Source organism: Lotus japonicus, chromosome 1, assembly GCF_012489685.1.
Source record: "Lotus japonicus ecotype B-129 chromosome 1, LjGifu_v1.2".
In the NCBI taxonomy this organism is placed as follows: Eukaryota; Viridiplantae; Streptophyta; class Magnoliopsida; order Fabales; family Fabaceae; genus Lotus; species Lotus japonicus.
Genome location: NC_080041.1, coordinates 101607510 through 101633774, shown reverse-complemented (window position 1 = coordinate 101633774; position 26265 = coordinate 101607510). Strand labels below are relative to the sequence as shown.

Here is a 26265-nt window from a genome sequence, read left to right as displayed (position 1 = left end):
TTTTACATCAAAATGGGTCCCTAGAAAAAAAAAATTAATTCAATTAAGGCGAAATGTTGTCATCCCTTCAATTTTGTCCTAGTCAGCAATTCCACATGACTTTTTTATTTTTTAATTAGAAAAATTATTAAAATTTATTTTTTAATTCCAACTCATTTATTTAAACAGAAAAAAAACTTAATAAAATCTCTAATTTAAATAAAATCCATAATCTATCTTTCCGATGTACAAATAAAATAAAATTCATATTCTAATGAATTCCTAACCTAAACAAAAACCTAATCTAATAATAACAAATTCCTAAATTCATGAGGAAAACGTGAAAAAGCTTGCAAATTTAGAGAAGCTTGCAAATTTAGTTCATCTGCCAAAAGAACCTAGATGAAGAACCCAGATGAAGAAAACCCAGAAACCCAAATGAAGAACCCAACAAACCCAGAAACCAAAGAACTACCAAAACCCAACTTAAAAAAGCCAGATCGGAACTAGAAAACCCAAATCGAAACAGAGAGAAGGGGGATCGAGGGAGAGAAACATGAGGGGAAGAGAGATCGAGAAACAAAAAGATGAGGTATCGAAGAAAGGGGCACTGAAGATGGCTATGGTTGCTCTGAACATTTAGTCGCCCTCATCCTCTTCTGCACTTCTCACAATCTGTTAGCGATCAATTTTTATATGTAACAAATCCTTTGGTCGTTAACATGTAGTGGCTAATTTTGCAATAGATTTTGTGAACGTTGTCACGGAGCTTCACCACAAATGAGAACGAGGTTTGAAGGCAGTGTTGATTAGGTTGTGTGTAAAAATGAGAACGGGGATGAATAAGGTTTAATTAAAATATTTCTAGGGATGAATAGGGTTGAATTTGGGGCTGAAAGGGTTCAATTTAGGAATTTGTTGTTATTAGATTAGGTTTTTGTTTAGGTTAGAGATTAATTAGATTAGGGATTTTATTTAAATTAGGGATTTTATTAAATTTGTTTCAGTTTAAATAAATGAGTTGGAATTAAGAAATAAATTTTAATAATTTTTCTAATTAAAAAAAATAAAAAAAAATCCACGTAGAATTGCTGATTAGGACAAAATTGAAGGCTGACAACATTTGACCTTAATTGAATTAATTTTTTTTCTAATGACCCAATTTGATGCAAAAAAATTTAGGTCCTGGAACTGATTTCCTTTGTAATGTCAGGGGTGATTTGACCCTTTAAACCTAAAAAAATTGTGCATCCACTTCCACTAATCCAATATATCATGATAACATTAGGATTCTCACTACTTTATCCGAACTTCTAAAGGCATTTTATTTTTTGGTGAGATAGTTCATCGCGGGCGACCACGTCATGAAAATAGTTCACGTAAAATGGAAAGCAAAGAAGAATAAAGGGTGCAAAAAACCTGAGTCCTCGTTGGATGTCTCTTGTGTGAACTCAGACGCTCAATTGCAGCTGGAGAAGACATTACAAGGTAAAATCAAATAATCTTGAGAGGCAAAGCATATGATCTCTTGAGGAAAAACGCAACAAGCTTTCTTCTGGATGATATTTATAGAAATCCTGGTCCACTTCAATTTGAAGGTCCTGGTGCTGATGCCAAACCTATAACTCTTTCTGTTGAAGACCAGGACTACATGGGTCGCATTAAGCAACTTCAGGTGTACCTTGAACAGGTTCGAAACATTGTAAAGCCGGGATGCCCTCAAGAGGTTCTGAAAGCAGCGCTGAGTGCCATGGGGTCTGTTACTGAAGTTCTGTCTGTCATGACTCAGCTGCTAGCAACGGCCTTTCATCCTTTAAGAGTAACAGATGAAACTTGTATTCTTTTTGAAATTTTGTGGCTTAACGTTGTTCTCTTTTATTTACATTTTATAGCCATGGAGGTAGCTGATGTATACCCGTGCCGATGCACGGGGGACATATTTCCAAGTATATAATAATTTGATTTTAATATATAGAATTATTTATTTTGTATAAATGAAAAGTAAATGTAAATATTATTTTTTATTTGATTAATTTTTTATGATATAATAATATAATAAACTGTATGATTTTTTTCTTTTATTTTCGTTTTTCTTATTTCCAAATAAGTTTACACAATTTATAACTTATAAAAATTGATAGAAAATATGGATTACATTTTTTACACTATATCATTGTGATCTCTCTCTCTCTCTCTCTCTCTCTATTAGTTTCAATTTAAAGTATTTTCATGCAAAATGTTCATCATGTATATTTGAATTTTAGGTTTTCGCTTTTCTTTTGGTTCTTTTGATCTGGGAGGCTCTTGTTGTTTATACATTTTAGGGTGGTTAAGTGGCTGTGTATATCTGTGGATGATTGATGATTTTTGTTCTTGTATCCTCATTGTCATATTCCTGAGCTTAACCTATTCCATTTTTATTTTATCTAATATATATATTTGAATTTTCAAAAAAAAAAATGTTCATCATGTAGGAACTTTGTACCATATAATTAATAAATATAGACTAAATATGTTAATTCTTCTCTAATCCCTCGTAGAAGCCCTTTCACCACAATCAAATTATAATGCTTCAGTATATATACTCATAAATTATTTAAAAAGTATGGAAAAATTACTAAAATTGTATTAAAACATTTTCTATTAATTTCAACTTAAAAGTATTTTCATGCAAACTGATCCTCATGTAGGAGCTTTTGACTATATAATTAATAAATGTAGACTAAATATGTTTATTCTTCTCTAATTCTTCGTGGGAGAATTCTTCCCAATCAAATAAAAATATTTATGTATATTTACTCTTAAATTATTTGAAAAGTATGAGAAAATTACTAAATTATAACAAAACGTTTTCTATTAGTTTCAACTTGAAAGTACTTTCATGAAAAATGTTCCACATGTAAGAGCTTTTTACTATACAATTAATAAATATAGGCTAAATATGTTTATTTTTCTCGGGGAGCCCTATATTCACAATAAAATTATAACTCTTATGTATATCTACTCTTAAATTATTTAAAAAGTATGAGAAAAGCACTAAAATTATAAAAAAAAAACATTTTCTATTAGTTTCAACTTAAAATATTTTTCAGGCAAAATTTTCCTCCCTGTATGAGTTTCTTAATATGTAACTTAAACGTAAATAAATATAACTGAAAATGTCCTTCCCTCTGGCTTCCCAATTTTCACAATTAAGTTATAATACTTCTATATATATCCCCTTAAAGTCATTTAAAAAGTCTGAAAATATCATATAACATAAACTTATGTAGAAACTTTTAGGTTTAATTGCATTTTTCGTCCCTGATGTATTACACTTGTGCAATTTTGGTCCCCTTTGTTTAAAAGGAGCAATTTTGGTACAACAAAGATCTAAACGTGACAATTAGGTCCTTCCGTTAGTTCTCTGTCAAATTTCAAACAGAATATTCTTTTTTGAATTCTTTTTTACTAACTACACCATCATAAATGACAAATGTTATTTCAAAAAAATAAATAAATGACACATCAGTAAATCAAAAAATAAAAAATAAAACAAATAATTTAAATACGAAAGGTTATCCCTAAAATCACTCTTCTACCATCTTCACCCTATCACCACGTTAAAAAAAAAAACAAACTCCATTATCAATCTTCCATCATATTCACTTTAAAAAAAAAAATCTTCCATCATATTCACCCAAAAATTCAGAAAATCAGAACCCAGACTTTTTAACGCTTTTCATCTTCCTTCATCATCAATCCTCCCCCTTCATCCCTTTCTTCTAACAACCCACAAAACCCAGAAATTTTTTCACGCTTTTTATCTTCATCTTCCACTTCATCCCCAACCGTCCACCTTCATCTAACAGTTCCAAAAGCAAAAAGATTGATATTTGCAACAGAACAAGAATCAAGATAAATTGATATATTAGGGTGAATACGTACTCACCACCCCTGCATCTATGCCTTCAGTTTTACAAACCCAAGACCCATCTTCGACTTCCAATTTGTCTTCTTCATATATCCTATTTCTCAATTCAGCAGAATCAGAAGCACTATTTTCCATTCCTTCACCAGATTCACTACTAATTTCCAATCTCCCCCTTTCTTCATTCTCAACAGTCAACCCTCCCCCTTCATCCCTTACCTCTGACAACCCACAAAACCCAGGAATCATGAAACCCCTAAAGTCCAGGGAACCACTGCGTCGTCCTCCTCATCTACGCCTATTACCACCTCGTGTTTGCCCTCTTCGTAACCACCACCATCAAAACTCAAGCCCAGAACTCAATGGAGATTTGGAGTTTTGTTGTTACCTCCACAGATCTGCTGAAAAAGATGGGGTTCTGCTATTGCCTCCACTCTCTCTGATTAGGTCTTCATCTGGAGCGTAAAGTTTCAATCTTGCTTCAATCCTTGCTTATGAAATGGTGTCGTGCTACATGCTAATGGAGAGAAGGTGCCGTGGTTGAAGGATATTGAAGTTTTATTTTGGGAACAGAAGAAGATGAAGTTCTGGAAGGACAAATGAAATGTTTTTTTTACTATTGTATTTTTTTTAATTCACCCGTTTTAATTACGTGGAATTCTATCTGGCAGTAGGGTCAGTGCCATCTCATTAATGAGAGCCACGTTTGCTAATTTAGACGGAGAACTAACAGATGGACCTATTTGTCATGTCCAGAACTTAAGTGGACCAAAATTGCACGTTTTCAACATAGGGGACCAAAATTGCACAAGCGTTATACATCAAGGATGAAAAATGCAACTAAGCCTTGCATCGAAAATGGCTGATAGATACCGTGGAAAATAGCACGACATATTTATCATAGTTTTATATATTTTTACTTCTAAAAATATTTAACTATAACTCTACCATCTGAATTAGTAAAAGAAGATATTTAATAATAATTAAAAGTTCTTTCCGGTCAAAACTGGAAGAAACTTTAAAAAGTGAAAATTAATAAGATTGTAATATTATATAATATTATAATAATATTTAAAAATAAAATAATTATTCTTAATTTCCTATGCTGAAATAGTAACAAAACTATCAAATTTTAATTTTTAAGAAGTTTATTTGAAATTAATAAAAAAGTTAGTATATGAGTTAGCATAAATATTTTACCAGCTGATTAATGTATCAATACGGTTTGTATACAAACAATATTTTATTTATATAATTTTATTGAAAATCTTCCTTCTTAAGAGTTGTTTCGACCAGCAATTATTTGCACCAGCAAAACCTCATTTCCCGTAACTTGGCTTCTGTTTTCCTATCAATGTAAGCAAGTAGATCTTCTAGCCTGATTCACGCCAAATAAACAGTCTTTTAGTGACAATAGACTATCATATTGCCTGTAAACCAAATATAGACCAGTAGATCAATCAATAAAGAAAGGAAACCACATGAACTTTTAGGTGTACCAATTTCAATGTTTTTGAACTTATAGCTCTGCTATTAATCTCTCTCTCTCTAGATCTCTCTCTCTCTCCATCCCTCCCCCTCTCTCTCCCTCCCTCTCCCACTCCCTCTCCCTCTATCTCTATCTCCCTCCCTCCCTCCTTCCCTCTCCCTCTCCCCCTCCCTCTCGCCCTCCCTCCCTCTCTCTCTCTCTCTCTCTCTCTCTCTCATGTTTTAAGGACTTGTTATTCCAACAACTTATTCATTTGGAAGCTGAATTAATCTATATTGTGAGGTTGTTATGCTGATTGGATGCTTAGAAAATTTGAATTTAGCGACTCAATAATTTATTTTACTTTCTCATAAAAAAAACTTAAACATAAAAAATATAAGCTATATATGTTTATTTATTCCAATTGTCGTCAAAAAAAGCTATATATATATATATACACCTTTAAACTTATGAAAAAAAACATAAATTTTATTGTTTTTTATTTTCAACTTGAAAATATTTTAATATAAATGTTCTTCCCGTGGAAACTTTATTTTCCCAACCAAATTAATATGGTTTTGTATATCTACTCTTAAAAGTATGGAAAAATTAGTTTATGAAAAGGTTATGAAAAATTAGTTTATGAAAAAAATCTTTTAGTTCCCCGTGGAAGCTTTGTAGTTTGACCTTCTAATTTATGATACTTTTAATTAATTTATTCATAAATAAATATACTATATTTGTTAATTTATTCCCATCCCGTGTGAAAAAAACTATGTTTTAAAGTTATGAAAAAAAAATCTTTAGTCCCCCCTTGGAAGCCTTCTAGTGTTAACTTCTAATTTATGATACTTTTAATTAATTTGTTCATAGATAAATATACTATATTTGTTAATTTATTCCAATCTCGCATGAAAAAAATCTAACTTTTAAAGTTATGAAAAAAAATCTTTTAGTCTGCCCGGAAACCTTCTAGTTTTACCTTCTAATTTGTGATACTTTTAATTAATTAATTCATAAAATAAGTATACTATATTTGTTAATTTATCCCAATCCTTATGAAAAAAAATCGAAGTTTTAAAGTTATGAAAAAAAATCTTTTGTCCCGGCCCGTGGAAGCTTTATAGTTTAACTTCTTATTTGCGATACTTTTAATTTATTCATAAATAAATATTCTATCCCAACTAACAATATAAGGGGCACAAAGCTAAGGGAATATATCAAGGATATACAAAATCATTAACCACTAAAAGATGCGACTGTGTCAAGTTATTTCTAGTAAACATGTATCATGTAAGAAGTGTCATTGTTCTTCATACTACACCTACCTAAGTGTATGAAATTAAAATTAAAACTAAAAGGGGGAGGTATAGAGAGAGCTGGATGAGGAGCAAAAATTGACCGAGCAAGAAAGCTCCTTTTGCCATGTTGTTGCTAATGGGTTGAGTCCTCACCGAAAACCTCAATGTTGCAGACAAGACATTTCTTGTTAATGCTAAGCCATTTGGTAATGCATTCACTATGATAAAGATGGTTGCATGGCAATTTCATTTGCTGGTCACCTCTTCTATATGTCATATGACAAATTACACACCTTTTCTCAGAATTTTTTCGTTTGAATAAACTACTAAATTTGTACTTTGAGGTTGGAAGCATATCAATAAGTTCTTGGGAAAGACCTCGGCTTTGAGTTCCAACTGCCTTTCCCAGGTCCAGTAGTTCCTCATAAGTCATATTATAAGGATCAATGTCGTCTTATTTATAGGGGAAAGATGCGATAGAATCCATAAAATTGAATTATTAGAAATTAATAACTATTGGGAAAACCTCCTCTTTATGAGTCTCAATTCTGCTTCCAAGGTTTTGGTGGACGGCTTCCTCAAATTATTTTAACAGTTTTATTTCTCTTTTTTTTAAGTGGTCAATATGGGTGGCAAAGCATTTTCTCTCACGTTTATTAACAGAATGAAAGTAGAAGATAGAAAACCATTCAATTAAAAGTCACGTATAAAGATGATGTACGTATTCCAAACAATCTTCAATAGATTTTAAAGAGCACTCACAAACTATTATCCAATAGGCTATGTTTAAGTTGTTAAAATGTGATTGGTGTAGAAGTAGGGAGTGGAAAGTAAATTTGAATTAATAATTAATGTTAGTCATAATAAAAGTTTAAAATAATTAAAAAATTAAAAAATTATAGTTTCTATTACATGGTTACCCTTCATAAAAATACAATTAGCAAGGTCACTCTCAATGGATGTTGTCAATACGCTTCTTTTTATATTGTATTTAGACATAGATAAAAATTCCAAGAGTGATGAGGGAGAAAAAAGCGTTGTTGAGTTAAAAATTAAGAGAGTAAAATAACATAATTAGTTTTTTTTTTCTGGTAAATGACATAATCAGTTTAAGATAACAAAATCTCTAAAAGTTGTTCTTATCACAAATTTAAATCGGTAAAGAAAAACAAATTGATAAAAAAAAACTTTGCCATCAAAATCTAAAATTCAAACCTTAATGCAATGAACCATCCTTGATTAGGGGAAATCTCCAACAATTTGAAACTCAAGAGAAAGAGTAAAGTCCACAAAGAGCCAAACACCCAAACATTTAGAAAAACTTCAAAATTATCCAAAACATTGTACTTTCGGTTCTCATTTTTTTTTTTGAAAATTTTGATTTTTGCATATAATGCAAGTACACATTATCATGTAAATGAATTGAAGAGACTGAGCTCAACATAAAAGCACAACCCCATGACATCTATAACCAAAGGTTTTAAAAACCGGTGCCATCTTCATCCAAGTAAAACACAAAAAGCATGAAAACATACCAATTTATGTTTCCAATCAAAATCACATATAATCTTCAGTCTTTGCCAAGACGCCTGATGGAAATAGGCAAGCATGGTTCCAGGATTTACAATATAACTTATGAATAATGATTATTCTCCAAAGATAACATTAAAACCTTTATAAATAATATCTGGTCACCAGAACCAACATCTCCTAATGTGAGTATTCATATAACATGAAATGCACTCAATATGTAGAGGGAACATACTACAGTTCCATCGGCATTCAAATCACACATGACAAACGCTGAAGGAGAGTAATCTACTCTGGGCCTTGCATGGGAAACATCATATGCTGAGCCTGAGAATTAGAGTAATTAACAACTTGTGAGTAAGAACCTTGATGAGCAAGCCGGGCTATTCAGCTTTCACGAAGAATCAAGCTACAAACAACACAACACCGTTAATAAGGAGTTACAAATAACGGTATCCAAAATAGCATGTAGATTCAGTAATAAATGTCCAACCAAATTAAACTACAATTTGAAAAACAATTGTTCTGAGAAAGGTAAATATGCTCCCAAAAGACTCAACCAAAATACAGTAAAATGAAAAAGAAATCAATATATACATCAATTAGGAAAAAATAATGAGGAAGTAGAACAACAGAGAAGAAGAATAAAAGAGGAATGAAATAGTAGGAAAAATATTAAAAATCAAACCTTGATGCGTTGTAGACGACCGAGGAAGAAGAACAACAGATTGATTTTCGTTTTCCTGTCAAACAAAGAAGTAAAAATTAAAACTTGAACACAACAGAGGAAGGTAGGAGATGGAACTAAATAATCAAATGGGTGCAGAGAAGTGATGAAGTGAAAAGGAGAGATAGGAAAATAAGATTATTGGAAGCAATTTATAGTTGAACATTTACGTTCATATGTATTGGGGTTGGAAAAACAAACCAATCAGGTGAGTTGTTAAATATTGAAAAGAGATAGTGGGTTTTAAATGAGATTTTGAAAAGAGATGAATTTTTTCAAATAAATATGATAGTGACATGTCATTGGTTAGTATAGGAGGCAATTATTATTTTTAATTATCAGATATCTAGAATTCAAAATGGATATAATGACATCTAAAATTGATTGGTGAATGAAGGAGGTTGTTTATAAAATGAAGATAATAATGTTTAAAATTTTTTTTACGAAAATATTTGATTGGTCCATAAAGTGGTGGTGGGAGACAAAAGTTAATTATTCATTAATATGAGACATTAAACTCATTAAAATAATTCAAAATGTAAATAATTAAGGTGGCCTATTACATGTATGCCCTCAACCAAATTTCAAATTTCAATTGAGCCACTTAGAAGTTGCCTAAAGAGGAAATAAAGATTTCTTTTTGATTTATTTTAATCTTGAAAAATAGGTTGAAAGGTACTTCATTGCTTGCCAAGTGTCAAAAGTTTCCTTCTTATAGGTTCTCTTTTATATTGTATTTAGATTTAGATTGTATTAGAAGTTTTGACTCTTTCATATAACGGTGATTTTTTCGGAAAAAAAAATCAAATAATCTTGAGCTCTATTTTTCACAACGAAGATCCTGAATTCCTGATGGTGCAGAAGCAAGTAAATTTTGGGAATTTGGCAAACCATTAGGCCTCTACTACGAAGGGAATGAGGCAGAGGTTAGAGTTTATCAGATATTGCTTTAACATTCAGTGATTATGCTTGGACAGGTGCCGCTTACAATCACAATGTGGTGTTCGGTGAAGGCTTATGTTGGTGAGTGTCAATTTTATCTTCAACAATTTGACCTGAGTAGGCATTTCCTTTGTAGTTGAGACCAAAGTATCCACCGCGGACAATAATGATTAATTCTCGTGTCGCAGATGCTCACAGTAAGTGATCGGTCACGAGATGTACTCTACTCCCATGGGCAAGATTCGAAAACATGGTGATGAACAACTATCATACCACACCTCGTGGTTCATGTAGGCATTTCCTGATGTGATTGGACTGATCGGTTTTTAATTAAAGATTTGGAGACTGGGAGGTAGAGATAGAAGTAGGTTAGACCGCCCACAAGGGTCAAAGGCCTAACTTGGGGTGAATTTCTTAAGCACGTGAGACCTATTTGTCCAAAGAATAGCTCAGTCTAGCCTACTAAGAGTTGTCCCCGAAACTATGTTTTAAAAGTTATATAAAAAATTTCTTTCGGAAAAAAAAGAGGAAGGAATATTGACCAACTATTGTCTCATTACATTTCTCAGAAGCTAAGGAAAAAAAAGCCTGAAAACATTGAAATCCATGACCATCTTGTGTATACTACTTGCATGATTAAGTTGCGTGTATGATAGTTGTTGCTTATAGACAGGAAATATAAAAGTCAAATTGATATAATATTAGAATATTGATGAGAAGATAATGTTCTACAATATTATTTGGTTACTTGTTGAAATCAAAGTTAAAGAGTACGACTAGCCTGTCACCATCCCCATTTATACATGGGCAATTTTTCTTTGCCTTTGAATATTATGAGTCACTTTGAAACAAGTTTCCCAAACATATACACATCTTGCGCTAATTGCTAAACCATCTTCATGTCCAATAATTCCATGTCACCGCCTAAATACATTATAGACATGGTTCTTTGCTTATTATTGTTTTGTGTTCACGTGGTAGTTGTTGCTGCAAGCTCTGAGGTATGATATGTGTTGTTCCCATCTGATCATTCCCTTGTTCTTGCAATAGTTTAATTTGAGGTTTACTCTTAGAAACTAATATACTCTAATTTCTTATTGGTTTCTTGCTTTTAATTAGGGTGTTAGACATCAATCACAAGACTGGTTAAACCATGGTGGAGATTTGTTCAACAGAAGATACGCCTACAAAGAGTGTAAGATAAGCCCAGAAACGGCACCGGACCTGCGTCTGAAGTGGAAGTTCTATGCAGGCAAAGATATCACAGCAACACCAGCCATATATGATGGCACCCTTTACTTCCCAAGCTGGAATGGAAATGTTTATGCTGTTACAAAAACTGATGGATCACTTGTTTGGAAGCAGAACTTGCAGAAATTGACAGGTCTAAATTCAACTGGGTATGCTCAGCTTGTAAATTGGACAGTGTCAAGATCCACTCCCACTGTGGTTGGGGATTTGCTCATAATTGGAATCTATGGCCCTGCTGTTGTTATTGGCCTCAAAAGAAAAACTGGGGAGCTTGTGTGGTTGACCCATTTGGATAATCATCCTAAAGCAGTTATCACCATGTCTGGAACATATTACAATGGGTCAGTACACGACTACATGTTATTTACAATATGCTCCTCATGTGCTAAAATTAATTTTTTTGAGGAACTTTTTTAACTCTTGAACTTGATTTTTCTTGGTCTGAGTAGACAAAGCTTTCATAATTAATCTAACTTGCACAGTTTGGATTTATATAAATATACTCTCATCAAACGAATTTAATACTTGTTTTGGTTTTGTTGCTTTGGTGCATTTTGCTAAATTAATCCCATATATTAGAGGTTACTATGTTGGAGTATCTTCAGTAGAAGAAGGTGCATCTATTGAGCAATGCTGCATATTTCGTGGAAGCCTCGCAAAACTTGATGCACGATCCGGTGCTATCTTATGGAAGACGTATATGCTACCAGATAACAATGGCAAGATAGGAGCATATGCTGGAGCTGCAATCTGGGGAAGTAGCCCCTCCATTGATGCTTATAGGAACCATGTGTATATTGCCACTGGGAACCTGTACTCTGCCCCATTGCACATACTTCAATGTCAAGAAAGACAAAAAAATCGAACTAGGCCTACAGAACCGGACGAGTGTATTGAACCCGAAAACCATGGAAATTCAATCTTGGCCCTTGATTTGGACTCTGGGAATGTTAGATGGTACCGCCAGCTAGGAGGTTATGATGTGTGGTTTGGTGCATGCAATAATGCTCCAACTTCTTCTAATTGTCCTCCTTCAGGTCCTAACCCTGACTCTGATTTTGGGGAGGCACCGATGATGTTGACAGCAAAAATAAATGGAACCAGGAAAGATATTGTTGTTGCTGTCCAGAAAAGTGGATTTGCTTGGGCTTTAGATCGCAACGATGGCAACCTTGTTTGGTTTAAGGTAATAGATAAACCTTTTTATGACATTCCTTCTTATCTTCACTGCTATCCTGAGTGAAAAACCTTTATTTCCTTTGCAATGGAATTGCTTTACTAATCAAAACACAATGTGATATTGTTAAACTTCTTACATTCACTAGAGATATGACATAAATAGTCCTTATATATGATGGCTTTTGAGGTAGAGACATAGAGTTATGTATTATCGTATCGGTCACCTGCAGATGTCTATTCCTGCAAAATTCCATGCTCTAGATATGTGGTCCTAGGCGTGAGGGGTGTGTTAAGATTTTCTCATTAACTAGAGACATGACCAAAAGTGTTCTCATATTGGGTAGAACAATTATCACCACTTGTGACTTATAGAGTTTTGTTTGTAACTATGTGGAATAATACTTGTAACTCACATTGAAGTTTATGACAAGACATGTTATAAAATCTTTGTGGTGAGTTACTATCTTACAATCTCTGTTACACTTAGTTAAGACCAAAGCTCAATATGGTACCTGCAGTACAGAATAGTAAAAGTTCAAAATAACCAAATTAATTGGTGGTGTATGGTAGAATTTAGATGCCTAGAACTTGAAATAAGAAAAATAATTGGTCTTCCCAAATCACCTCTTTTGCTATAATCATGTGATCACAGACCAATTACACATGAATTTCATGTTCTTCTACATCTACACTCTGAACTTGAAACTCATTGATACTTTTGCAGGAAGCTGGGCCAGGTGGGCTTTCAGGAGGAGGAACATGGGGTGCAGCAACTGATGAAAGGAGGGTTTACACCAACATAGTAAATTCAGATAAGAAAAATTTCACTCTTGTACCAACAAACATGATTACAACCACTGGTGGGTGGGTGGCAATGGATCCTAGCAGTGGCAAAATCTTGTGGTCTATAGCTAACCCCAGTAACAGCTCTGCTAATGGCCCTGTTACCGTGGCAAATGAAGTTGTTTTTGCTGGATCCCCTGATAGAGTTGGAAACATATATGCAATCAATGCCATAAATGGAAAAATTTTGTGGTCCTATGAAACTGGAGGGAGTGTCTATGGAGGCATGTCAGTTAGCAATGGGTGCATATTTGTGGGTCATGGATATAGTGTTGCTCTAGGGCCTCTCTTTAAATTCACAGGTGGAACCTCATTATTTGCCTTTTGTGTTTAAGGAATTTATTTAGTCAATATTTGAATGTATAAATAAAACAGAAACTACTATAAATATTGTGGCTGTTTTTTTTTTTTTTGTAAATGGTGGGGTTACACCGAAACAAACAAGCACCAGACTCAAACGATCAAGATGATAACAACTTACTGTTTCAAAAAAAAAAGATGATAACAACATACACATCTATTCTAAGAGAATTTTATAGTTATTCTGGCTGTTGGTTTGATTTAAGAAAATTATAAAAAGTTAGTTTTTAATTGGCATTTAATAATGTATAACAAATTTTCATGATTCCTTTATGTTAACCAAATTACAAGTCTTCCAAATTGGACAAGTAATATAGAATTCTGTGTGAGATATCATTCTCAATTTCTCATGAGAAATGTCGCAATCACTATTCTAATATGATGATAATTGTTGAATGAATTGCTAGAAAAGCGAGCTAAACAATTTCTCAATCAAAGACTTCAAACAATTCTTTTTAGTGTTTGAGTCTTGAAAGCTAAACAATTGAGTACCGCTAATTAGAATAATGAAGTTTATTTTAGTTACATCAAACTATCACATTCAATTCAATTATGCAATATGTGCAAAATCATAACATATAACAAACTAGAATACTTTAATGTAATTTTAATAAATTATCTTACGAAGAAACTAGAAAGGAAAACAACAAAGAGTTAACACAATAAGGGTATTTTAGTCATTTTGAACAAATGAGGACGTGAAGAAGGGGATGGTACCTTTGGTTCTTAGTTCCATTAACAAATTGTGTTGAAGCACACATTTCGTGAGGGAAACATGGTTGTTGATTTTATGGTTAATGACGGTGCGCGAAATTCATCAGCTTTAGACCTTTTCTTAACACCCTCCTCCTAACTTTCTCCATTTATTGTCGAAAGATTACCGAGGCACTGCATACCTAAAAATGGAGGCCTTCGTTTTTCTTTTGATTTTTTGAAGCATCATCGTACCAAAAAAAAAATATTACACTAATTTAATGTAATTTAAATAAATTTCCTTATATTCTAGTTTGGGTATCTTGCGAAATAGTGATAGTGAAGGAAGGTATGAGGATGGTCCACATGGAGTTAATATAGCCCATAGGAAGCCCAGCCCAGCCCAACCTAGTTATCTGTTCATCGTAGGATCCAAAACGACGTCGTAGCAAAGCAATTCAAGCTCGTTCTCCTCTGATTCTCATCCATGTTCAACACAGCGCAGTTTCAGTGATCGAAACCCAACCAAAACCCTGAAATGGGTTATCTACGCAAAGCTTCCAAGACATTGAGGCAATCAAATTGCCTCTCGTTGCTGTTCAATTTCACTCCATTAACCACCAGAATAACCCATCAAAGCTTTTCCATTACGCGTGCTTTGTTCTGTTCCCAGTCCCGCCAGAACAACACCAGAGAGAAGAGCATCATTGATTTGACCCAGTACCCTCCAGAACTCATCAGAAACTTCTCCATCATTGCTCATGTTGATCATGGCAAGTCCACTCTTGCTGATCGCCTTCTTGAGCTCACTGGAACCATTAAGAAAGGCCTTGGCCAGCCTCAGTATCTTGATAAGTTGCAGGTACTTTGTGTTGTTTAGAAAAATTAAAAAAATCAAAAATTTTCATCTGGGTATGTGTTTTTGTAATGTTTTATGAAATGGGTATTGTCCAAAATTTGTTCTTTTTGAAGAATTTCTTTAGGTTCATTACTAGGATGTGGAATGGGAAAATGGGTTGAATGAAAATTTTGAAATTTTAGTGGTTGTTATGTCGCTTTAGTTTTCTGTAGTACATGACTTATTGGTGTTAGTTTGGAATATCTTAGGTGGAGAGAGAAAGGGGAATCACTGTTAAAGCACAGACAGCAACAATGTTCTATAAGAACATCATAAATGGTGATAAGTGTAGTGATGGAACGGAGTCACCTACTTATTTGGTGAATCTTATTGACACTCCTGGTCATGTGGATTTTAATTATGAAGTGTCAAGGTCACTGGCTGCTTGCCAGGGTGTGCTTTTGGTTGTTGATGCTGCTCAAGGAGTCCAAGCACAAACCGTTGCTAACTTTTACCTTGCTTTTGAGTCTAACCTAACGATTGTACCTGTAATAAACAAGATTGACCAGCCGACTGCTGATCCTGATCGGGTTATAGCACAATTGAAATCAATGTTTGATCTTGATCCAAGTGATGCGCTGCTAACGTCTGCTAAAACTGGGCAAGGTCTTGAGCAAGTCCTTCCGGCAGTCATAGAGCGTATACCTCCGCCTCCAGGGAGGAACGAATCTCCTCTGCGCATGCTCTTACTTGATTCATATTATGATGAATACAAAGGTGTAATATGCCATGTCGCTGTTATTGATGGTACCCTGCGCAAGGGTGACAAGATTGCTGCTGTTGCTACTGGCCAGTCTTATGAAGCTTTTGACATAGGCATCCTGCACCCTGAACTTACACCTACTGGAATCTTGCTTGCTGGACAAGTTGGTTATGTTGTTAGTGGCATGCGGTCAACAAAAGAGGCACGTATTGGAGATACAATTTACCATGTGCGAAGAACCGTAGAGCCTCTTCCAGGTATAGCTGTCATCTTTTACCTCCTATCTTCAGTCATTGATCTGTTAACATTGTAGTTGGATACCATGAAGTTGCTTGAATCTTTTATTCATTGACGATTGTAGGCTGAACCCTTTCATATAGGCTATTCATACTGCTATTTACTGCATAGAATTTTGTGGATCATGTATACCCCATTCACTTTTGCAACACTTGTAGGTAATGGACTTACATAAAATGTAATAAGTTCATTTCATTTTTTTTTTTAGGTTTTTTAGAAACAAGTACCTAATAATGAATGTGATATGTTATTTACTGTTCGTTCTTTTTGCCGGTGTATAAGAGTATGAACATATATAGTATCTATGAGTGCATTTCCTTGGCCTGAATGTCATGTTTATAAACTATTTCATAATTTTAAACTTTAGGCTTCAAGCCAGCAAGACATATGGTATTCTCTGGTCTTTATCCAGCTGATGGATCTGATTTTGAAGCACTCAATCATGCAGTAGAGAGGCTGACATGCAATGATGCCAGTGTCTCTGTTTCAAAAGAAACTAGCACTGCTCTAGGTCTGGGATTCAGGTATCAAAAGAATGGAACAGGAATTTGGTTTTGTTAAATGTTAAAACATAGGAAGCTTCATATGGAATAGCTTTTAAAGTTTCTTTTTGTATTTCATCAGGTGTGGATTTTTAGGCCTTCTTCACATGGATGTTTTTCATCAAAGGCTTGAACAGGTAAAATATCTTATGCTGATGATGACGATAGATTTTGCAAAAGAACATAGAGAAAATTTATGAACTGTATGTATGCTCCATAGCATTAGCATTGCTATGTGATTCGTCACGGAATGACCAAATTTGTGTATATGCGGTATATTTGGAAAAAATCAATTTTTTAATAGGAACTTAAAGTTTTTTCCTCCTGTTTTCTAGCATGGTGACGTTGTGACAAATATTGTGTTTGTTTAAGCAGGAGTATGGAGCTCATGTAATCTCAACTGTTCCTACCGTGCCTTATACATTTGAGTATTCTGATGGCAGGTAGATAACAAAACTGTTCTTTTCAGACTAAGTTCCTTTGTGATTTACTGATACTCTGGGTGTGCTTTGCAGCAAGTTAGAAGTTCAGAATCCTGCAACATTACCCTCTAATCCCAAGCAACGAGTGACGGCCTGTTGGGAACCTACAGTTTTAGCTACCATAATTATTCCTAGTGAGTAAGCTCTTCTACAACCCTGAGTATAATTTATTTGCTTCTTTTAGAGCTGAAATTAACTTAACTATCTTAATTAATGGGTGATTAAGGTATGTGGGACCTGTTATTACCCTTGTCTCTGAGCGTAGAGGTCAGCAGTTGGAATACTCATTCATTGACAGGTACAATTTTGCCAGTTCCATTTCATTAACATAGCAAACAATTAATACATATTATGAAAATTTATGTGATTTGCTTATACTCATTGCCTAAGATTATCGACTAAATTTGACACCAACTTCAGCACTATTCTGTGTTTGTTTGTCCTTGAACTTAACTTGGGCCAAAGAAATTATCCTTTATGTTTCTTTCCTGCAGTCAACGGGTATTCATGAAGTATCGCCTGCCTTTAAGGGAAATTGTTGTCGACTTTTATAATGAATTGAAGAGTATAACATCAGGTTATGCATCGTTTGATTATGAGGATTCAGAGTAAGTTCCTCTAGCCCCATTCCATCTCCCTATAACTGTATGTATGACGCTTGTTTTGCACCCACTCCTATTTGATCAGTACATGCGGTGTTTAGTTAGAAACAGTTATCTCGTACATGTCAATGTGGATTGGTATGGAGAAGTTGTGGTACCTGGTGGGTGAACTGTAGCTATTCTCATCTACTGTTGTTTGGGCAATAATTATGATATATTATATATTTATTAGCTTCCTATGTTACCAAATTGTATAAGCAAGTATTTTTGTATATTAGCACTGGCATACTTCTAGTGCCTGCCTTTTAATGCATTTGATGGACACAATTACAGTTATCAACTAGCTGATCTGGTGAAACTCGATATTCTCTTGAATGGGCAACCAGTTGATGCAATGGCAACCATTGTTCATACCTCGAAAGCATATCGTGTTGGGCGTGAATTGGTGGAGAAATTGAAGAAAGCCATAGACAGGTAATTCAGTCTGAGAAAATGTTTTGTCTTACACCTCTTAGTTAGTTTGAACTCATCCTAAAATCATCTAAACTTTGATCAGGCAAATGTTCGAGATAACCGTACAAGCTGCCATTGGGTCTAAAATTATAGCAAGGGAGACGTAAGCTTCTGTTCAAAGTATTGTGCTAATGTGTATTTTTTGGAATGGTTGCTGTAAAACCTTTAGCTTCTGATATGAAAGTAACAATCTTGATCAGAGTCATATTATTAGTCATTTTCAAAAGCAATGGACTGAAGGTAAAGTAATTTATTCATTTGTTCTTCCATGCTAAAATTCTTTTCATTTATTATAGGATTTCCGCAATGAGAAAAAATGTTCTTGCCAAGTGTTATGGTGGTGATATTACTCGAAAAAGGAAGCTATTGGAGAAACAAAAGGAAGGAAAGAAGCGAATGAAGCGTGTTGGTTCTGTTGATATACCACAAGAAGCATTCCATGAACTATTGAAGGTTTCATAGCTGACATGTTTGAAGATTCTACATTGGTAATGACTTCTTGTTTCCCTTTTTAGTTTTCCAATAATATTCAGGTGCTTCACCAAATTCCGAAATGCATATTGTGTCCAGTCTTATTGATCTGAAAATCAGACCAATTATTTGATACTATAACATAAATATGTGATAATGAAGCAGAAAAGAAGATGATAAAATAACATAAATTACAGGTGGAGCTTTTAGTCTATTATCTATAAATGGATGAATTAATTATTGTCTACCTTTATCTTTGTAATTAAATAGACAAACTGTTTATCATAGGACAACTAGTTTTATGGTTTAACTGTACAACAACAAAAAACAGCAACAAAAGCCTTATCCTACTAGGTGAGGTCGGCTATATGAATCACACTACGCCATTGCGTTCGATCAAAAACCAGATTTGTTGAGATATTATTGAGAATGAGGTCATCTTTAACAATATCTTCACATGTTCTTTTTGGCCTTCGTCTACCCCTTTTCACAGGACTGGACCTTTTCACCCGGGCCTCCAAATGTCTTCTTTGTACATGTTCATACCAGCTTGCCTGATTTTCCGTCAGCTTCTTTTTGGTAGGCGCTATCTACCCCTATATCTCCTGTTATAAGATCATTGTGAATCCTATCCTTTCTAGTACGACCACTCATCCATTTGAACATTCTTCTGCTACTCCAACTTTTTTCTCATTTTGCCTTGTTGAAGCCGAACATTCACTACCATAGAGGATAGCAGGTCTTATTGCAGTCTATAAAACTTTTCTTTGAGCTTGTAAAACGTAAATTTAACTCTGGTTTTATTGACGTGGTTTATTATTTCTTTGATTGAACCTCTTACTTTTCACTACTCAAGCCATCCCATTGCTTAGTACTAGTATTGTGAAAACTATTCAATAAGTTCCATTATGGGCATTCCCATGATATAAGTGGGTAGTAACTGAGTTTTTCTCCATTTTCCAGTTTTTCCCCCCTGTTTTGGAGGTTGTGATCTAGTGCTGGCACAAAATTCTACATTGTGGAATTTGCTAGGAGAGGACAACGCAAACAATAATGAGGAATGGTGAAAGCAATTTACCCAGCAGCTTTCAGTGAAACCCCATTGCACCTTTTCAAATCGATCTCTTTGATAAGTCAAAATGACAATTTCTTTGTAACAGTTGAATATGTATTCTTCTATTTATTGATTCTATATGATAGAAATCAGAATCCATAGATTGAGTTCTCTCTGAAATTTTTGGTCTAGAGGAAATGAATTGTGGTTTTCTTATAGTTCATCTCAGCCACGATTTTATGTGCATAAACATGTTCTCAACCATCTCATTGTTCTTGGAACGATGTTAACTCGTCGATTCTCAAACAAATTTTCATGTTAAATCCAACACACGTGAATAGTTTCTGCCTTATAGAATCAATTATGCTGGGATCAAAAGTTGAACTAAAGGTACATTCGGTCATTAATCTAGTTATATAATTTATCAAAATTGAGTCGAGTGTTGTAGTGTTGCCACATATTGTCTACTATTTTTGGAGTCTAACTCCTCTAAAGTGAGCGATTCACTTTAGTGAGTAAAGTAAGTCAAACAACCATTGATTGAGTTTTGTTAAGAGGAGCCAAATCCTTCAGTTCCATAAGATCTAATAGCCATTTGTATGTATATATTGGTTTGGTTCAGTTTCTTGTGTTGGTTGATTGGCATTAATATGAAGTACTCACTTTTAGTTGTAACTTCATTTCCTTGTAGGTGGTTGGCGTGGGTTTTTGTGTAAGCCATGCTCCTTTTGCTTTTATGTAGTTAGAGTGGATGTAGTAGTGTTGAAAATGAAACATACATTTTCATTGGTTCAATTCTCACCCCAATTTATTACTTCCTCTCCACCAACAACACACACCCCTTCAATATTCTTATTCCATCTGTTGCAATGGAAAAGGCTAGGGTGAAGTTTGTTTTCACTTATATTAATTCTCACAATGGAGATGGAATCCATAACTTATCCTATATATTTTTCCTTGGACGTCAATATATCCTATCTGGGTTGTTACCGATCTTTCAAATATTTACTTGTTTGTCTAACTCTATCCATGCAAAGTAAGACTTGATATAAACAATATTCTACCTTTAATTTTGTCTTACTAAGAATAAGAATTTTCTATTATGTTATCAAAGTTTATAACCTCGTTTAATTAATACAATACATCAAATCAAAATGGTACTACAATCATTCAAATTTGTCAAAAAAGAAGAAAGTGCTATTTTCTTATATCATACTATTGTACACTTGCTAATACACAATGTTATATACACCTCGTGGCTAGGGTATGCAAAGTGAACATACTGTCTAATGTCTATCATAGTGCTTCTGTAATTTCTTATTGCTAGGTCTGATTATATTTTTACTGTTGCATTATGTACCAGATAAAATATGAGGTTTCAAGTTCTTCCCCATGGAAAGCATTTTGCTTAATTCAGATACTAGGAAAAAAAATATTTGAGGAAATGGAAGAGTTGTAGGAACAATTCTTCTGATGATGAAGATCAGAGGTTAACTCATCTTTATACTTTTTAAGTACAAATACAATGTTTGTAACATTCGAAGACTACAAAGGCACGCTACAAGTCATCTTCCACCACATGGTCAATCCCTCCTTATCATAACTAAGCTTTTTGCACAATCTAAAAGCACGAAGTAAGACCAAGTACCAGGGTCCATACCATGGAAGGCAAGACCTCACTGTTAAATTATTTTAATAATTAATGTGGCCCATGTAACTTATAGAACTAATTTTATGAAAAGATCCTCAATGTGATGGTCATTAGGATATTAAAGCAATTAAAGTTAGTTGGGGGTTTCAAAATTCAATTTTGAATTCCCTCTCCTCTTCCTTCAGAAAATTAAAAGATAGTGGGTGGTTACAATAACCAACCTACAATAAAGGGTTTACTGAGCAGTTTTCAAAGGAACGTATTCTGCTTTACTTCTCATCCATCAGAGAAGGACTGAAAGTGGAAGGCAAAGAGGAGAGAAAAGGATTCAGAGAGCTTAAGGATTTCTTCATGGATTCTGGCATGAATCAAGGTTAGTTATCTCCTTCCTTTAAAGTTAGTGAGAATCATATGAATTAAAGATCCTGACTTAGGTTTTCTGTAAGTTGAAAACCCTATAATAGATGAAATTTGCTTTCAATTGGTATCAGAGCAAGGTTGTAAATTTTATGATTCTCCATTAAAGTTGAATCCTTTTTGGGTTAAGCATCATATTGGTCCCTATCTTTGTCTCGCCGTCTGATCTAAGTCCCTCGCCGGAAAATTTATAGCATTTGGTCCTCGTCTTTGAAATATTTTTGGGGCGGATCCTCGCCGGAGGGCGGAGCTCCGGCGAGTGATGATTTGGATCGCTGACTGTGTTAGTTATGCTTATGTGGATTTAAAAAAAAATTAAAATTTTTAAAAAATTACATGTCAGATCATTAATCATATTAACTAAAATTAAATATATTAACAAATCTAAACCTAAATGAATTAACAAAACTAATTTTCCCCAAAATTAACTTCAATTCCCCCAAATTAATTCAAAAAAAAAAACTCCAGAATCATCATCATCATCAAAACACCCCAAAACCAAACTAGATATGAACAATCTTTGACAAATCTGATAAAATTTCTTCCATTTTTTTTTCTTTTCCATTATCATTTCCCTCTCCTTTTAATCATCATCATCATTTCAGCATGAGGATTCAAACACAAACTCAATCTCCCAATCTCAAAACTCAGAAACAGAAACTCAACCTCTCAATCATCGTGATTTCATACCCAGAAACACAAACTCTGCAACCCAGTACACAACAACACAAAACCCAGAACCAACAAACTCAACCTCCCAATCTCAAAACTCTGCAACCCAGTACACAACAACACAAACCCAGAACACCAACCTCAAACCCCAGCAACATCAACCCCAACCCCAGCAACATCAACCCCAACCCCCTCCTTCCTCCCACGCTCCCCAACCCTCACCCAACCTCACCCTCACCCTCACCTTCACCCTCACCCACATGCAACCTGCAACATCACGGCCTCACCCTCACCCTCAAACCCCCAACCCGCAGCCTCACCTTCACCCTCACCCACGGCCTCACCCAACCTCAACCCTCACCCTCACCCTCACCTTCACCCACTTGCAACCTCACCCTCACCCTCAAACCCCCAACCCGCAGCCTCACCCTCACCCTCAAACCCCCAACCCGCAACCTCACCTTCACCCTCACCCACGGTCTCACCCAACCTCAACCCTCACCCTCACCCTCACCTTCACCCACTTGCAACCTCACCCTCACCCCAAACCCCAAACCATGAAAAAGAGAAAGAGAGAAAGAGAGAAAGAGGAGATCCTTTGGTGATGAAGAAGATCTGAGGGAACGACCCAGATTGAGGGAAGACGATCTGCACCAGATCTTCCCGTTGAAGACGAACGAGAGAGCGATGAGGGCAGGTTCGAGGGAGAGCTCCTCGTCGACGAGGCTCATGGTGCGTTTGGACGGAGATCGAGAGTTTGGGGGAAAATATTTGAGGGCTCTGCCTTGGAGATCGAGAGTTTAGGGAAAAAAATTTGAGGGCTTTGCCTTGGAGATGGAGAGTTTAGAAGCAGTGATCGGTGGTGGTGGTCGGTTCTTCGAGGATCGGTGGTGGTGGTTGATTGCGTCGGTGATGTTGATGATGATAACAAGAAGAAGCTGAAAATGTGATGCTGATGATGATAATGATAACTGGGAAGTTGGTAAGGGATTAGAACCTAATTTGATAGGGAATTTGGGGAATTTATTTTTAATAATTAATTTAGGGTTAGTTTTTTTAATTAGTTTTCTTTTTGTTAGTTAAATTAAGATTTCTGATGTGTATTTTATTTTATTTTTTTTCATTATTTTTTTATTCCACATCATCTCATTAAGCCTAGTCAGCGTGCCATTTAAGCACTCGCCGGAGCTCCGCCCTCCGGCGAGGATCCGCCCCAAAAATATTTCAAAGACGAGGACCAAATGCAATAAATTTTCCGGCGAGGGACTTAGATCAGACGGTGAGACAAAGACAGGGACCAATATGATGCTTAACCCATCCTTTTTTCCATGAACCCTAATTTAGAATTCGAAAATTTATGGATTCAAATATAGTATTTTTTTTGTTTCCGCTGCCTTGTGCTAATTGACTGTGGCTGACCAAAACTGTATTGCAATGGCCGGAAGGTTTTGGTCCTCGTAGTCATATATCTGTATAAAGTATATATTACTTGTTCTCATGGCTGCATGTATTTCGAGTTGTTATATGAAATCAAATATATAATTTGATTTTGATGTATCGTGCAATTCGAATGTCTGTTATGCTGAAATTTCTTTTCGTAGCTTTCCTGTGGGTGTAACAAAAGCATGTAAAAGAATGGTATTACCATATATATTATTGTTTCATCCAGGTTAATTAGCCGTAAAGAAATTAATAGTATTACAGATATTGAATGTTGGTTCTAGATTTCAATGTTTATGAAATCATTGCAAAATTTGTCAACTGAAAGTTATAGCTTCCGCATTATGTAGACCAAATTTTGTATAAAAAATAATTGCTTGTAAGGTATAGATCATGAAATTAAATATATGAAGGATTTGTATCATCAAAGTGATCAAATGTGTTTATTTAATTTTATGATGTATGGTTGCAATTTACAGCCCATGGTTTTGATGCTATGAAAAGATGTAAGGGGCTTATGATGGCTTATCATTATAAGAAATATTTGTGTCACCCAAAGGTGGACCATTACTTATAATGTATGGCATTAAAGAAAAGAATTGACATACTTAAAAAATGTGTTTATATATCTAAAGATTTATAAACATGTTAATTATTTGTCTATTAAAGTAGTCTTTAATAGCATCACTATTCTTTGAAGTTATGAATTTAAGTTACATCCAAAGATGGGCTTAAATCCATAGGTAAAGTTATTTGTTTGAATCCATTTAAGTTACTCAAAGCATTAATGTGTAAGCTTATCAATGTTTTGCAGCTATGACTTCTTTGTCTGCTGGGGTCACTGGTGTGATCAAGTTCAATGGTCTTAACTATGCTGATTGGTCGGAACAGATTCAGTTTCAACTGGGTTATATGGATTTAGACCTAGCAATAGTTACAGACGAAAAGCCTGCAGCCATTACTGAGACCAGTACAGATGATGACAAGTCTTATTATGAGGCTTGGTTAAGGTCTAACAGGCTGTGTTTGAACTTGATGAGAATGACAATGACTGAAAATGTTAAGCCATCCATGCCCAAAACAGACAATGCAAGGGAATTTATGGCAAAAGTTAAGGAGTACTCACAATCAGACATAACTGACAAGTCCATTGTGGGAACTCTAATGAGTGAGTTGACGACCAAAAGGTTTGATTGGTCTCAACCCATTCATGATCATGTGACTAGCATGGCAAATCTGGCAGCAAAGCTGAAGTCCATGGGTATGGATGTAAGTGAGTCTTTTCTCGTGCAGTTTATTATTAACTCACTTCCTTCTGAGTTTGGCCAGTTCCAGGTGAACTACAACACCATTAAGGAAAAATGAAACTTTCAGGAAATTAAGGCCATGTTGATTCAGGAGGAAGGGAGATTAAAGAAAGAGAAAGACCACTCCATTCATCTCACGACTCATGATGGAGCTAGTAGCAGCAAGGCTAAACCAGGTAAAAAGGAACAGAAGAAGGACAAAGCCTTAAAGGTTAAAGAGGGCCGAATCCATAAGGAGCATGTGTGCTACTTCTGTAAGAAGGCTGGACACTTCAAGAAAGATTGTCCGAAAAGAAAGGCTTGGTTCGAAAAGAAAGGTACATTTTATGTTTCAATTAGTTTCGAATCAAACCTTATTGAAGTACCTAACAATACCTGGTGGTTGGATTCTGGTGCAACTACTCATGTCTCACATATTATGCAGGGATTCCTTTCGATCCAGCCCATAAGAGGAACTGAAAAGTTTCTGTACATGGGAAACAGGATGAAAGCACGAATTGAAGGAATTGGGACTTACAGATTGATCTTGGACACTGGTCATCAGTTAGATCTAGAAAAGTGTCTATATGTTCCTGGATGTGCTAGAAATCTTGTTTCAGTAGGAAAGTTGGATCGCTTAGGTTTTGATTTTAAGATTGGACATGGTGGTTTTTCTTTGTATAAACTTGCGTACTATTATGGTTCTGGTACTTTGTTGGATGGTTTATACCGTTTCAATCTTGATGTTAATTTTGTTGAATCCCTGTTTAATGTTGAGCACAATAGTAGTGTTAAATGTACTGCACGTAATGAATGCTCTGCTTTCTTGTGGCATAAAAGATTAGGTCACATATCCAAAGAAAGGATGATGAGGTTAATGAAAAGTGAAATGTTGCCTCAATTGGATTTTGCTGACTTGGATATATGTGTGGATTGCATTAAAGGCAAGCAAACCAAACATATATCAAAGAACCCGGCTACAAGAAGTAGTCAACTCCTTGAGTTGATACACACTGATATCTGTGGTCCTTTTGATGTTCCATCTTGGGGTGGA

At 34.9% G+C, this 26265-nt stretch overlaps 3 protein-coding genes across 7 annotated transcripts; all 3 read left to right on the top strand.

Annotated features, from left to right (window-relative positions):
* Nucleotides 1-10656: 10656 nt before the first annotated feature.
* Nucleotides 10657-13537, top strand: LOC130728490 (uncharacterized). The gene is made up of 4 exons (XM_057579985.1): nucleotides 10657-10858; nucleotides 10977-11449; nucleotides 11688-12294; nucleotides 13012-13537. The coding sequence occupies exons 1-4, from the start codon at nucleotides 10757-10759 to the stop codon at nucleotides 13462-13464; spliced, it is 1635 nt and encodes a 544-aa protein (XP_057435968.1). The 5' UTR covers nucleotides 10657-10756; the 3' UTR covers nucleotides 13465-13537.
* Nucleotides 13538-14622: 1085 nt separating this feature from the next.
* On the top strand, nucleotides 14623-21906 carry LOC130728488 (translation factor GUF1 homolog, mitochondrial). 5 transcript variants are annotated; one of them, XR_009015685.1, is made up of 13 exons: nucleotides 14623-15045; nucleotides 15291-16041; nucleotides 16449-16605; nucleotides 16706-16760; nucleotides 16999-17066; nucleotides 17139-17243; nucleotides 17332-17403; nucleotides 17600-17713; nucleotides 18041-18181; nucleotides 18264-18323; nucleotides 18517-18708; nucleotides 19185-19270; nucleotides 19655-19961. XR_009015685.1 is itself a non-coding variant. In XM_057579981.1 (12 exons), exons 1-11 carry the CDS (start codon nucleotides 14722-14724, stop codon nucleotides 18680-18682), a joined length of 2013 nt encoding a protein of 670 aa, XP_057435964.1. In that variant the 5' UTR covers nucleotides 14623-14721; the 3' UTR covers nucleotides 18683-18708; nucleotides 21109-21906. The 5 variants fall into 5 exon arrangements, 4 of the variants coding, with proteins under 4 accessions (XP_057435964.1, XP_057435965.1, XP_057435966.1 ...); XM_057579981.1 differs by lacking the exons at nucleotides 19185-19270; nucleotides 19655-19961 and adding an exon at nucleotides 21109-21906; XM_057579982.1 differs by lacking the exons at nucleotides 19185-19270; nucleotides 19655-19961 and adding an exon at nucleotides 20437-20729.
* Nucleotides 21643-25971, top strand: LOC130728489 (uncharacterized). Its single transcript, XM_057579984.1, has 4 exons — nucleotides 21643-21769; nucleotides 24740-25194; nucleotides 25300-25549; nucleotides 25657-25971. The coding sequence occupies exons 1-4, from the start codon at nucleotides 21748-21750 to the stop codon at nucleotides 25689-25691; spliced, it is 762 nt and encodes a 253-aa protein (XP_057435967.1). The 5' UTR covers nucleotides 21643-21747; the 3' UTR covers nucleotides 25692-25971.
* Nucleotides 25972-26265: the final 294 nt, after the last annotated feature.